This window comes from Sphaerodactylus townsendi, linkage group LG02, assembly GCF_021028975.2.
Source record: "Sphaerodactylus townsendi isolate TG3544 linkage group LG02, MPM_Stown_v2.3, whole genome shotgun sequence".
NCBI lineage: Eukaryota > Metazoa > Chordata > Lepidosauria > Squamata > Sphaerodactylidae > Sphaerodactylus > Sphaerodactylus townsendi.
The window spans coordinates 70,391,388-70,406,456 of NC_059426.1; the positions used below are offsets into that span (position 1 = coordinate 70,391,388).

The 15,069-nt window shown below is 42.5% G+C and overlaps 1 protein-coding gene across 1 annotated transcript; it reads right to left on the reverse strand.

Moving 5' to 3' along the window:
• Positions 1–414: 414 nt before the first annotated feature.
• On the reverse strand, positions 415–1,356 carry LOC125426277 (olfactory receptor 1020-like). Its single transcript, XM_048484538.1, has one exon. It carries the CDS (start codon positions 1,354–1,356, stop codon positions 415–417), a length of 942 nt encoding a protein of 313 aa, XP_048340495.1.
• Between the last annotated feature and the right edge of the window lie 13,713 nt (positions 1,357–15,069).

A 15,069-nucleotide genomic window follows, 5' to 3' on the forward strand; every position in this document is an offset into this window, starting at 1 on the left:
TCTTATAGCAGTTCCTTTATCAATTACTCTTATAGCAGTTCCTTTATCTTTCTGTCAATAATGAAAAATAAAAAATAATAAAAAGGTTTACCAACATGTATGTAAGTCATTTTTGGAGGTAATGTCTTTCTGGTAAAATGTGTGTGTAAACTGGGGTCTACACACAGCTAACTAATGAGGGAGTAAACAAGTGTAAAGAAATAGATCAAGAGACAAAGCAAGCATGCCAGGGGTTTTAAAACAAGTGGAATTACTCATGCACTCCTCATCCATGTTCACATATTATGTGATTGAATGCTTTGGTATCCAACAAGAAAAGTATTATCTGAAGTTGTGTGTGTTTTCTTTTTACCTTGGTAAAGTATAACTGCTAAAGAAAATACAAGGGAAAAATACATCATAAAACAGGTAAGGTCAAACATGCTGGAAAACAGATCTTGCCAGAAATTTTCTGAAGGCATTTCTTACCTCAGTGTTCCTCAGACTATATATCATGGGGTTTGCCATGGGAGTAACCACTACATACAACACAGAGACTATTTTGTCGAGGTTGTGACTTTGCCTAGCACTAGGACGTGCATACATGATGCCAAAGCCTCCATAGAAAATGATAATGACAACAAGGTGAGATGTGCAAGTGGAAAAGGTTTTCTGTCGGTTCTTGGAAGAACTAATCTTTAAAATGGTGGTCAGGATGCAGGTGTAAGAGATGAGTATTGTAAGAACGGTTGCTATCAAATTGAACCCAACGCACACAAATATCAACAGTTCATTGAGACTCACGTCAGAGCATGAAATTGCGAACAGTGGAGGGCCCTCACAATAAAAGTGATTGATGGTACTTAGGCCACAGAAGGATAGTCTAGAAGCAGCAACTGTATGGATTAAAGCATTTACAATCCCAGCAGCATAGGCAACAGCTATTAGGTACACACGCTTTCTTAGAGACATGGTGACTAAATAGAGTAGTGGGCTACAAATAGCCACATAGCGATCATAAGCCATTACAGCCAGAAGATAGCATTCAGTGGTTGCAAATGCACCATAAAAGTAAAGCTGAATGAAACAACCTGCTGAAGAAATTACCTTCTTATCCTTTAAGAGATCAGTTAGCAACTTGGGGGTTACAGATGATGAATAACAAACATCGAGGAAAGACAAGTGGCTGAGGAAAAAGTACATAGGAGTGTGGAGCTGAGGAGACAACTTGATTAAGGCAATCACGCCCAGATTACCCATCAGGGTGAGGACATAAACAATAACAAACATCACAAACAGGAAGCTCTGCAGCTCTGGAATATCTGTCAGCCCTGTGAGAATGAATTCAGTCACGAGTGTCTTGTTTCTCATTTCCATCACCAACACTGAGAAAATCAAAATTAAATAGCAGTTAGTGTTGTTTTTCCCTTTAACAACTTGAATAGTAGTGGTGCAATAAAGTCATAAGACTCTTGAATATTCCATCAATAAGCATTGTGAAGGGATTCATAGATGATTCCTCAGCAGATGCTACTTCTTGGAGTAATAAATGCTGCCTTCCAAATTAGAGATGCTGATTTTATATCATTGTTTCTAACAAAATTACTTCCTAATGATGCCATAGATGCAGGGGCGTAACGAGGCAGCCCTGGGCAAACTGTAGCCCTGGGCAAAACCTGAGTTGGATGCCCCCGCCCCCCCCCCCCCATGGGCAGCCACTCCACCACGACCAAATTTTTTTGCACCAGGACATTGGTGCCTGCAGGAGGTGCATTTTTAGACATATCAGCACCAAAATTTCAGCATATCATCAGGAGACTGTCCTTATGCTACTCCCCAGAAATGTCCCCCCCAGCCTGCAACCCCCATGGACAACCCCACAGAAAACTCAATGCAGAACAAAGATTCTTGGGCAAATTTCTGGAATGTTCCTGCAGGGGCGCATTTTTGGATGTATCGGCACCAAAATGTCAGGGTATCATCTGGAAACTGTCCTTATGGTACCCCCAAAGTTTGGTGCAGTTTGGTTTAGGGGGTCCAAAGTTATGGACCCTCAAAGGGGGTACCCCATCCCACATTCTTTGCTAAGGAGATGGGAACACCTTTTGAGGAGTCCATAACTTTGGACCCCTGAACCAAACTGCACCAAACAGAAGTGCCATCACTCTGACAGTCTCAGATGATACCCTGAGGCTGTGCTGATACATCCAATAATTCCCTCCTGCAAGAACATCCTGAAATTGCCAAAGAATCTTGTTCTACTGATGAATTCTACATTACCTGTCAATGGGGGTTGCAGGCTAGAAACATTTTGAAGGCACAGTCTCAAAACGTTCAGGGTCTCATAAGGATACTGCCCTAATGATCCCCCCCAGGTTTGGTGCAGTTTGGCTGAGGGGGGCCAAAGTTATGGACCCTCAAAACTGTAGCCCCCATCTCCTATTAGCTCCCATTGGAAACAATGGGGGATAGGGGCACCCCCTTTGGGAGTCCATAACTTTGGACTCCCTGAACCAAATCTCACCAAACCTGGGGGGTAGCATAAGGACAGTCTCCTGATGATACGCTGAAAATTCAGTGCCGCTAGCCTAAAAACTGCGCTCCCTACAGGCCAAAAACGGAAAACCACTAAAATACCCAAAAACGAACCCAGCATTGTGATGCCCCCCACAAGGTGATGCCCTGGGCAGCTGCCCACCTTGCCCAATGGGCATTACGCCAGCGCGTAGATGTGTTCAGAAGGCAAAGAAAGACTGCAGCAAACTAAGGCCTTAAGCAAATTATTTTAAATTAACCTAAACTTTGGAAGGTACTGCATGGTTCTGGTGAAGTTTATTGTAATTTCATGCTCTGGTGAAGTTTAGAAAGAGTGGGAGTGCTGTACAAGGAAGACACAACTAGTCACAGAATCATCAGAGGGTGTGTCGGGAGAAGAGATTCTTCAAGGGAGGTGCATCAAAACAAACAGATAGGGTTCCTGAAGGACCAAGGAGTCTGGCAGCTTGTGATACCAGTAGTCTGCAACCTTGGGGTGGGGGGGGGGGAGGAACTCACCAAACTAAGAGAGAAGGTCATTCTGGGTCAAGCACAAACTTCTCAACTGGACTGCTTGGAAACTTTAGTGAAGGAAAACCACCATGATTTCCTGCAGGCAGGAAGGGTCAGAGCAGACTCAGCAAATCCATACATCACCTGCAAACAATAACTGCTTGAGGGAGAAACAACACAATCCTTTATTTATGACACATTTTGTGATACATTCTTTGTAAAGAGATATGTTCTGTACATTTGCTATAAGATAGTTGTTCTGCTCTTCCTCTCAGAAAAATGATGGCCAATATGTTAATACAGGTCAGGCAGCAGAGCTACTCAAACGCATGGGAATAATGGGTTTTTAGCACATTGTGCTGACTTCCACTCCTAAAGCTGATCCAGTCAAATGCATGCCTGTCAGTTCCCAATGAAGCCTGACTCTTTACGAATGATAAGGCTGACTAGATGGCAAAAAAAGATCTGTGCTGTCTTCAACAGCATGCATATGTTTATCTCAGCTTCTGGGCAAAGTGAATACTAGTCATCTGGCTAAACCAAGGGATTGAGAGAACTGAACTCTGGCCTAAAAGGAGTCTCTTTCCCCTTCACATAAAATAAGCAGCCACAGACAGACTTGCATTTCATTATTGCAGGCATTCATCACCAGTTCTATTGCATAACTTCTCCCTTTTCTTATACTATCACTACCTATTCAATTCTTCTTGGTTCATTAAAATAATTTGATGACTAATGCTGCAATCCTTTTCATTTTGAAGCAAATCCTTTATTTTCTGATTTTTGCATAATCATACTTGCCAGCATAACTACCACAGCAAAATAAGCAAAACATCCACACAAATTCATCTTATCCTAGGTTTTGTGTCCTCTATTTAGATCAACGTTCTCCCAGCTGTATTCCAGGCAACCTTGAAGGTCCTCAAGGAGGAAATCAGTAACATCAGACAAGCTGCTCTCCAAAACACCTTTTCTACCACTACCTACCTTCTTCTGCATTGAGAAGCCACAGGCAATTATTGGATATATTCAATGGTACACAGGTGACATTAGTGAAGCTCAACCATCCAGGCTAGTGTCTAGCATGAATTGAATCCCAGAAGGTGCCGAGGGACCTCAGCCGGCAAAGATTGTATGCCAAATATACATGTCAGGCAAATAGACATACCAGCCAAGCAGTGCAGAAAGATGGCCTTAAATGTAAAATATTTCAAAACAATTTCCTTTATATTTTGCTTGCCTGTAATTAACTCCAGATTCTATTCTGCTCTTTCTGCATTAACAAGATTTTAGAAGTATTATGTACTTTTCAAACTGATAAATAATGACTGTTTTCATGAGAAACAAAGAGAGAAATCCTCCTAGCACTATTAGGAAATCCAAGTGTATTCCGATGGCCCGGGAACATGCTTCATTCAGAGCAAACCACGAATACACATGTCTTTTGCGATTTCTGGAACTATTTTAAAAAGGGAAATCTTGTGGGGGGGGGGAGCATATGAGTTTTGGTCTACTCTCTGGAGTACCTCAGATAATCACCCACTCCCAGGTGCACTGACTTCTATTAATGATGAACTGAGGACAAAGCAGTCAACTTACAATCCTCAGAGTAGTTAACATAATTAATTAATATAATGCACAAAGATGCAATTGGGAGGTTTTCATATATTGAAATTTGAAATACATTGGCATTCATAAACATACAGCTGTTGTAGTACAAAAAGATGAAAAAGAAGAGTTTGAATTTATACCATGGTTTTCTCAACCATAAGGTGTCACGGGTTGACTGTCAAGGATGGACAGAAGACAGGGTGCAGCTGATAGATATTTACTGCAGGTTAAACACAGGTCAGAACTGTCTCTTAAGGCACCTGAAAAGGCACTGGTTAGAGTTCAGTCTGAGAACCAGTAAGCAAGCTCACCAGTCCACCAGGTCGTCACAATCCAAAACACAAATCCAAAAAGCAGGTCCAGGGGGCAAAGTCCAAGGGTCATTACCTAGCAAGTAGGCTTTTCTGAGCAATCCACGGAACCGGAGTAGCCGTCAAGGTGACGATTTGCCTTCTGCAAAAACGCACCAGCTGTGAGCTGACTCTTATCAGCGTGAGGGCAGAAATGCTGGAGGAATGTTGCTTCAGGGAGCTGGTTCTGCTAGTAACTTACAAATGACAAACAGCCAACCAAGCTGACCATCTACGCTCAGCTAATGCAAGGCGTAACCATTGGTGACGCTGCTCTAAAGGGGTGGGTGGACAGGGAGGACTGTTTGCTTGGGGTGCCGAGGGTGGACTCTGAGAAAGTCCTAACTTCGAGGGCCCCACAGAGGACTCTGGATCAACAGCTGGTTCATCCTCTTCTGATGAACAACTGCTCTCACGCCTCCACTTCTGGAACATTCCTTTGCTTTCAGTGGGGGGATTAACAGGGGTGTGTGGTAGGCTGTTTTTGTCTTTGCTGTTCAATACAGAGGGAGAACCGATCATGACATAAGGAGTCTCAAAGTGACTTATAAACTTTTTCCCTTCCTCTCCCCACAACAGACACCTTGTGAAGTAGGTGGGGCTGCGAGAGTTCTGAGAGAACTGTGACTAGCCTAAGGTCACCCAGCAGGCTTCATGTGTAGGAGTGAGGAAACAAACCTGGTTCACCAGATTACAGTCTGCCACATGTCATGTGGTGGAGTGCGGAATCAATGAGCACTACTTTTAGCTACTAAACCACACAGGTTCTCTCTCTCTCTCTATCAATCAATCAATCAATCAATCAATCAATCAATCAATCAATCAATCAATCAATCAATCAATCAATCAATCAATGTTTATTAGCCAAAGGCCATATATGCATACTTAACCATCATCCATCAATAACCCAAAGAAACATTTAGCCTAAAAAGTTTAAAATACTAAATACATAACCACGTGATAAAATCTGAATCGAATTGCAACTTTGCTTTTAAGATAGTGGTTCATTTAACAATAACTAGTTATAACAGCATTGAAAACATTGAAAACATTAAAACTAAAAATTAAAGAATAAAATTACATAAACGTGTCATAAAATCTGGTTATTCATAAAAAATGGGACTATAAATATCAGCCTTATTACACTTAACGTTTATTTATTTATTTATTTTTATTATTAATTTTATATACCGCCCCTCCCCCAAAGGGCTCTGGGCAATGCACAACATAATAACAAAAAAAGTAGAGCACTTAGGCAATTACAAATATAAATAATATAGGCTCCATTAACCATAAATTAAAACCCCATTAAAATACAGCGATACAAAATTAGTGGCATCCAACATTAAAACCCTCATAAAAACCCTCCCAAGAGGGGGAACAGTAGGCCCCATAGATGTTAAGGGACCCAAAGTGTAAAGGAGAATAAGGAGCACATCAGCGGCCAGCCCCCCCAAAGGCCTGGTGGAACACCTCAGTCTTACAGGCCCTGCAGAACTCACTGAGATCCCACAGGGCCCAGACAGCTGGAGGAATAGTGTTCCACCAGTCAGGGGCCAGGGCTGTAAAGGTCCTGGCCCAGGTGGAGGCCAGCTGCATCATCGAGGGGCCAGGAACCACCAGTAGATTGGCCTCTGCTGAACTCAGAGGTCATGTAGGGACATATGAGGTAAGACGGTCCCGCAGGTATGAAGGTCCCAGGCCACGTAAGGCCTTAAAGGTTAGCACCAATGCCTTGTGGATGATTCAGAACTCGACTGGGAGCCAATGCAACACAGGCTGAATATGGTCTCTAAAGGCACTCCCTGTGAGTAGATGGGTCGCTGCATATTGGACCAGCTTTAACCTCCGGATCAAACGCAAGGGTAGGCCCACATAGAGCAAGTTACAATAGTCTAACCTAGAGGTGACCGTTGCATGGATCACAGTGGCTAGTTCTGTATGGGAGTGGAAGGGGGCCAGCCGCCGGGCCTGTCGAAGATGGAAAAATGCAACCCAGGTTATATGTACCCCCTGGGTCTCCATTAAAAGAGACGAATCCAGGTGGACCCCCAGGCTGTGAACAAGATGCCAATGAGACCCCCTCCAACACTGGTGGATGAAAATCTCCCCCTTCACGTCCCAGCCAAAGGATCTCCGTCTTCGATGGATTCAGTTTTAACCTGCTCTGCTGCAACCAACCAGCCACTGCCTCCAAACAATGCTGTAGAACCGCAGGGGCGGCGACCGCTCCACCCTCCATCAACAGAATGAGCTGAGTATCATCAGCATACTGGTGACAGATCAGCCCAAAGCTCTGCACCAACTGAGCAAGGGCTTGCATATAGATGTTAAATAACAACGGGGATAACAGTGCCCCCTGAGGTACACTGCAATGAAGCGGGCACTTCTGGGAGGCTTGGTCCCCATACCACACTTGCTGACTCCGGTCTCAGAGAAACGAGACAATCCACTGAAGGACAATGCCCTGCACCCCAGAAGCGGCCAGGCAGTAGGCCGAAAGATTGTGGTCAACCACATCAAACGCTGTGGTAAGGTCTCCCTTGAGCAAGGAGTCTTTCCGGGTGGGTTGAAGGAGGCAGTGGTCCGCCCACTCTTGAAAAGACCATCGTTAGATCCAGCAGATCTGGCCAATTACTGACCCGTTTCGAATCTTTCGTTTCTGGGGAAGGTAATTGAGAGAGTGGTGTTGGAGCAGCTTCAGGGCTTTCTGGAGGACACACGGGCTTTCGATCCCTTCCAGTCCGGCTTCCGTGCTGGGAATGGGACGGAGACTGTCCTCGTTGCTGTCACAGATACGCTCCGCATACAACTTGACCGAGGCGGATCGGCGCTGCTGGTATTATTGGATCTTACCGCAGCATTTGATATGGTCGATCACGACCTTTTGGCCCACCGCCTGGTCGCTTCTGGGGTGCGGGGCACTGTCCTTCAGTGGATTGTCTTGTTTCTCCGGGACTGGAGTCAGCAAGTGTGGTGCGGGGATCAAGCCTCCCAGAAGTGCCCGCTTCATTGCGGTGTGCCTCAGGGAGCGCTGTTGTCCCCGCTGTTGTTTAACATCTACATGTGACCCCTTGCTCAGTTGGTGCGGAGCTTTGGGCTGATCTGTCACCAGTACGCTGATGACACTCAGCTCATTCTGTTGATGGAGGGGGGGCAGTCATCGCCCCAGCAGCTCTACAGCACTGTTTGGAGGCGGTTGCTGGATGGTTACAACAGAGCAGGTTAAAACTGAATCCATCAAAGACGGAGATCCTCTGGCTGGGCCGCAGGGGGGAGGTGGGGGATTTCCAACAGTCGGAGTGGGAGTGGGCTTTATTGGCACCGGCCTTCTCCGTTCGCAGCCTGGGGGTCCACCTGGATTCGTCTCTTTCAATGGAGACCCAGGTGGCCCATATGACCCGGGTTGCGTTTTTCCATCTTCGACAGGCCCGGCGGTTGGCCCCTTTCCTCTCCCAGGCAGATCTCGCCACTGTGATCCATGCAACGGTCACCTCTAGGTTAGACTATTGTAACTCGCTCTATGCAGGCCTCCCCTTACGTCTGCTTTGGAAGCTGAAGCTGGTCCAGCATGCGGCGGCGCATGTTCTCACAGGTGGTGCCTTTAGAGAACATATCCAACCTGTGCTGAGCTGCCTGCACTGGCTTCCAGTTGAGTTCCGAATCATTCATAAGGTATGGGTGCTTACCTTTAAGGCCTTACGCGGCCTGGGACCTTCGTACCTTCGGGACCGTCTTACCCCATATGTCCCTACACGGCCTCTACATTCATTAGAGGCCAATTTACTGGTGGTCCCTGGCCCCTCGATGATGCAGCTGGCCTCTACCCGGCCCAGGGCTTTTACAGCCCTGGCCCCTGCCTGGTGGGACACGCTACCACCAACTATCCGGGCCCTGCGGGATCTTGGAGAGTTCCGCAGGGCCTGTAAGACCGAATTATTCCACCGGGCGTTTGGAGGGGCCAGCCGCTGATGCCCCCTCCCCTTTCCCCCTCCTTTTCCTTACATTCTGGGTTCTCCGCTTCTCTGTTTTATTTTCCAGGGTATATCTATGAAGTTCTGTTTTTACGATTGGATGCCAATATAACATTATTGATTGTTGTTTTAATGGGGTTTTATTGTAACTATTGTTTTATTGTGTTGTTCACTGCCCACAGCCCTTCGGGGGAGGGGCAGTATATAAAACCAATTATAAAATAAAAAATAAAAAAATTGGCCAGATCTCCAGGATCTAATTATGGTCTTTTAAAGAGTGGGCGGACCACTGCCTCCTTCAACCCACCCAGGAAGACTTCTTGCTCAAGGGAGCCATTGATGATACTCAACAGGTGAGGTCGCAACTCCCCCTGGCAAGCTTTAATAAGCCAAGAGGGGCACAGATCCAGAGGACAAGTAGTAGGTCTAACAGCAGCCAGGACTCTGTCAACAGCAGCTTTGGAGAGCAGGGAAAACTGGGCCAAACAAGGGCCTGAAGATGGCAAGGGAGCCTCAAGTTCGCTAATTGTAGTCAAAGTGGCGGGAAGGTCCTGGCGGAGCGACGCAACTTTATCTGCAAAAAAGCTCATAAATGCCTCACAGCTAATAGCCAATTGGTGATTGGTGGAATCCTCAGATAATGAGGTCAAGGACCAAATTATATGAAATAATTGTGCTGAGCAAGAGCTAGCAGACATAAGAGAGGAGGAAAAGTAAACTCTCTTCGCCTCCGTCACCGTCTCATAGGCTTTCATAAATGTCCTATAGGATGCTCGTGTAGCCCCGTCACGAGATTTCTTCCACACTCGCTCTAGCCATCTGAGCTCCCGTTTCATATGGCGTAGCTCCTCAGTATACCATGGAGCTAGCCGAGAACGGGGGCGCAGAGGACGCCGGGGGGCAACAACCTCGATGGCATCGGAAAGCCGGACATTCCAGTCTTCCACTTTAATTTTAAGATAGTGGTTCATTTAACTATTACTAGTTATAACAACATATAACACATTGAAAACATTAAAACTAAAAATTAAGGAATAAAATTACATAAACGTGTCATAAAATCTGGTTATTCATAACAAAATGGGACTATAAATATCAGCCTTATTACAACAGCACCGATCTGCCTTGGTCAAGCTGCATACAGAGCATGTCTGTTATGGCGCCAAGAACAGTCTCCGTCCCATGCCCAGCACAAAAGCCGGACTGGAAGGGATCAAAAGCCAATGTGTCCTCCAGGAAGCCCTGAAGCTGCTCCAACACCACTCTCTCAATCACCTTCCGCAGAAACGAAAGATGAAAGATTCAAAACGGGTCGGTAATTGGTTCCCCAGACTTATTGTCTTGGGGGATTTCAACGTCCATGTCGACACCACCTCATGTACGGTGGCTGCAGACCTAGTGTCATCCATGGCGACGCTGGGCCTCTCCTTAATAAACTCCGGCCCCACTCATGAGGCTGGTCACACGCTGGACCTGGTCTTCGGGTCGGGAATCAATATGGTCGTATCCTCTATTGATAGAGTGCCATGGTCCGACCATTATGCCCTGAAGTTCCGGATGGACTTGTCATGCCTCCCCTGTCTAGGCGACGGACTGATTTATGTCTTTTGGACTTTTAACATATCTCCCCAATAAATATTCTGACTTAAATGATGGGAAGAGTAGGAACTCACTCCCCTGGTCTCCTCCTCCGAGTTAGAAGACACCACCAAAGCTTCCTTAGTCACCTGTGGGGAAACAATATCCCCTTGCCCCCTGGAGGACCCCACTCTTTCCTGTGAAGTTGACTCAGCCAAAGTTGATGCAAGAGCTATGGTGATGGCATCCCCAGAGTTGTTTTGTGAGAGCTGCTTGAGGGAATTTGCAATGCCCTGTCCAATCAAATTACCCAACTATGGCCCAGGGGATTCCTGGCACACTTGCAGGCGTTGTGGTAAGAGAAGCTGAATTGAAAACTCTGGCCAGGTCCACTGGAGAATTTGAATTGGCGACATTGTTCTCCATCGAGGTAGCCTAGTGGGAGTGACCAGAATCGGGTTGCCCCCCCCCCCCGCACCCAGACCTGCAAAGGCCTTTCAGCCCAAGGAACACCAGGCTTAGCCCCTACTGGCTGTTGCTCTTTAGAGCCCCAAATGTGCTTGGAAACAAGAAAGCCAGCCTCCTTTTGACCTCTTGCTGCTTTACCGCTTTGCTTGGGATGAGATTGGGAGCCCCGGGTGGCTGGGGCCTTTTTCTTTTTCTTTTTTAAAATGAAGTTTATTAGAAATTTCAAATTACAATTTTCAAAAAGAAAAAGAACATATGTAAAATACGGTACATTAAGAAATACATATACTAAAACAATTAATCAATTAGATAGGATTACTTTAACACAATATATCACAGTTTTTCTCTACTGCCTATCCTTTGTTTAAGATAACCAATTATGGTGAGTGTGAAAACTGTCACACCCCCGCATTTGTAAAATTTTCCAAAGCATAAAAGAAAAGAGAATTTGTTTTAAAACATATCTTACTTTGATCTACAAGCAACGTCAGTTACAGTATCATAGTCAGAAAAACTACTGATCCTCCCAGATTAATAGCAATTTGCTCCACTTAGCTAATTACATTATTCAAAAACATGGTATAACATACGCACAAAGATATTATATAAGATTGATTTAACTCTTATCCCTATAGCACTATATATACTATTTTAACAAAAAAAAATTTTTTAAAAAAATTACAGTTTGTAGAATTGTGCAAATGGTTCCCATACTTCTTCAAATCTTTCTGGATTATCTTTCAGCCTCCAGGTTAGTTAGTCAAGGTTCATTATTTCTTGCACTTTTTCTTCCCAATTTCTCACTGTGGGCACCTCTTTCTTTTTCCAGCATTTGACAATTTCAATTCTGGCAGCCGTTATCATGCAAAGAAAAAGATTTTCATTCCTTAATAATTTTCTATCTCTAGTCAGTCCCAACAAAAGGATCTCTGAATTTAGTTTCATTTTTGTTTTGAGTATCTTTCCTATTTGTATTGCTATCTGCCTCCAATATCTTTTAATTTTCTTGCAACTCCACCACATGTAGACAAAAGAACCTTGTTTTTTTTCTACACTTCCAACATAAGTCATCTTTTTTATTATCTATTCTTGCTAGCTGGACTGGTGTATAATACCATCTATTAAACACCTTTTATAAATTTTTCTTTCAGATTTGTAGATAGGGTGAATTAATTTTGCCTTCTCCAAAAATTCTTCCACTTTTCCAATCTTATATTTCTCTTTAAATCAAATCACATTTTATCATCACTTCCTTAACCTCATTTTATTCTGTTCTAAATTTTAGTAACAGCTTGTATATTCTATTAATTAATTTTTTGTTACCCTTTTTAATCAATTCATCAAATTTGTTCTGTTTTGTTTGGATACTGTACTTTTCTCTATTTTTTAAAAAATACTTCGTATAATTAGTGGTGCATAAACCAATGACATTATTTTCCCTTATTCAAAATTTCCTCTCTATTATTAAATTCATATCTATTGTTCATGGTTTTTAATGTATCCTCATACGTTGGCCAATTCCAGTCTAAATTAAATTCTTTTATCTGCAATGTTTCTGCCCTTGAAACCCACCTAGGAACTGATAAAATCTTTGTATTTCTGCCATATTTTCCATAGAATCTTCCTAACATAGTGGTTTTGGAAAGTCTTACTATTTTTTCCGGTTCCTAATGGCCATAGGTATCCATGCCATCCTTTTGTTAATCCATATCCTTCCAAAACTAAAAGTTTACGATTTTTAAAAAATATCCAATATATGATCCATGCTATCAGATTCACCTCGTAGTATAATTGTATATTCCATAGTTTCAAACCTCCCCTACTTTTCTCATCTATCAGTGTTAGGTAATTGATCTGTGATCTTTTCCTGTTCCAAATAAATTTTACTAATTTTTTCTTTCAATTTTCTATCATTTTTGATGAAAGCACTACTGGCACATTCTGTAAAAGGTACATTAACTTAGACATTATGTTATTCTTTATAACCGCTATTTTCCCCAAAAAAGATACGTTCAATTACTTCCATTTCTCCATATCTCTTTCAATTTCTTTCCACGTAGTTTTATAGTTATTATCATAGAGGGCATTGTTTTTATTTTCTAAAATTATGCCTAAATATTTCACTTTCTTTTCTACCCTATATCTGTGTACTTTTGAAGTAATTCTTTCTCTATATTAGTCAAAAATTTTGGTAGGATTTTAGTTTTTTCATTATTGATTTTGAACCCCGATATTTTCCCAAAATCATTTAACTTACTTTGTATTATTCCTATATTATCTAATGGGTCTTTGACAAAGAGAACTAGGTTATCCGCAAATGCAAATACTTATTATTAATTTTTAAATTTTTAATTCCCTTCCATGTATTATCATTATTTATTCTATTTCCTAATATTTCCAATTGCATAATAAATAATATCGGCGAAAGTGGGCAACCCTGTCTTGCACCTTTGTCAATTCTGAATCACTTTGTTGGATTGCCATTAATTAAGATAGATGCAAATTGGTTTTTATGAATTGACTCGATTGCATTGTTAAATTTCCCTCATATACCTGTTTTTTGGAAGACACTTTTCATGAATTGCCAGCTAACATTGTCGAAGGCCTTTTCTGTGTCAAGAAAAATTATTGCTGCTTTTTCCCCTGGATTAAAACCCAGGTATTCTATCATATCCAATACTACCCTTATATTCTCTTTACTATTCCTACCTGTCATAAACCCCACCTGGTCTTCTCCTACAAATTCCTTTATGAGATTTTTTAAAATCTTTCTGCTAAAATTTTTGCAAAGATCTTGTAATCCACATTAAGAAGAGATATAGGCCTATAATTGGATACCTCTAAAATTCTGTGTTAAAGTTGGGGTGTTCAGAATCATAAGGATGAGTAAGTTTCCAGCTGGTTCAATTCCATGTATCACCAATAAAGTTGATAAATTTTGTGCAGCAGTTTATAAGGTTCATAGCACAAAATGTGGAAAGGTTTAGACTGCAGTTGAAGGAACAGCATCAACTATTATTGTACTTCTTTTAATTATAAAAACCTGAAAATGTATAATTTTAAGTAAGTTTTGGATTGACATATTTTGCACTGAATCTTTGTTCTTATGGGACCTTTTATGTATTTTGGCCACATATGTGTGTATTATTTATTTGGTCAATTACCATAACAATGGATTTAATTGAATTGATAACATAGAATATTTTGAAGAAATGTATTTAGAAATTAATGATAGCAGTCACATACTGAAGTTCTTTTTAATTAATATAATTTGCCTATTAGAATTTGATTATGATTTCAAGAATATTTGTACATTCATTCATTCATTCATTCATTCATTCATTCATTCATTCATTTTATAGACCACCCTCCCCCAGAGGGCTCAGGATAGTGAACAGCCATATAATAAGCCAACCTCCATATAATAAAACCAACAACCCTCAGATAAAAAACAGCATTAAAAAACAGGAACCATATAAAAGCACAAACTTCCCTGCTTAGTATCTGTGTGTGGATTTATTGGGATTTTGCAAGTGTCTGTCACAACTCAATCATTAAAAGGTTAACTGTATGTATGTAAAAAAGTTGCTGTAGTCATTGTTTATGACCTGGTCTATTGATTAGCCATTGGTCAGTCTGACCCCACATGTCCCAAATCGGCCCCTGCTTTCGGCAGAGGCCAATCTCCTGGTGGTGCCTGGCCCTTCTATGATGCGGCTGGCCTCCACTAGGGCCAGGGCTTTTACGGTCCTGGCCCCTGCCTGGTGGAACAGTCTCCCTCCAGCTGTGTGCCCATTCTGTTACAGAAGGGACGCAGTAGAGATTCCTTTTCAATCTGACTCTCTGTCCCCTAAATCAGAGTGTCTTAAAACAACCAGAGAATGGAGCTCATTCCATACATCCATTCGCAAGTACACTGCATCTCCCTGCTCATGCACTTCTCATCAATATTCACATATTGTGTGATTGAATGGTTTGACCTGAAGTTGTGTGTGTTTTCACACAAGTAAAGTATAACTGCTGAAGAAAATACAAAGAAAAATATCATAAAACAGGTAAGA

What these genes read in the sequence shown, in the direction of transcription:
- LOC125426277 (XM_048484538.1), bottom strand. Translation starts at nt 1,356, where the DNA reads ATGGAAATGAGAAACAAGACACTCGTGACTGAATTCATTCTCACAGGG.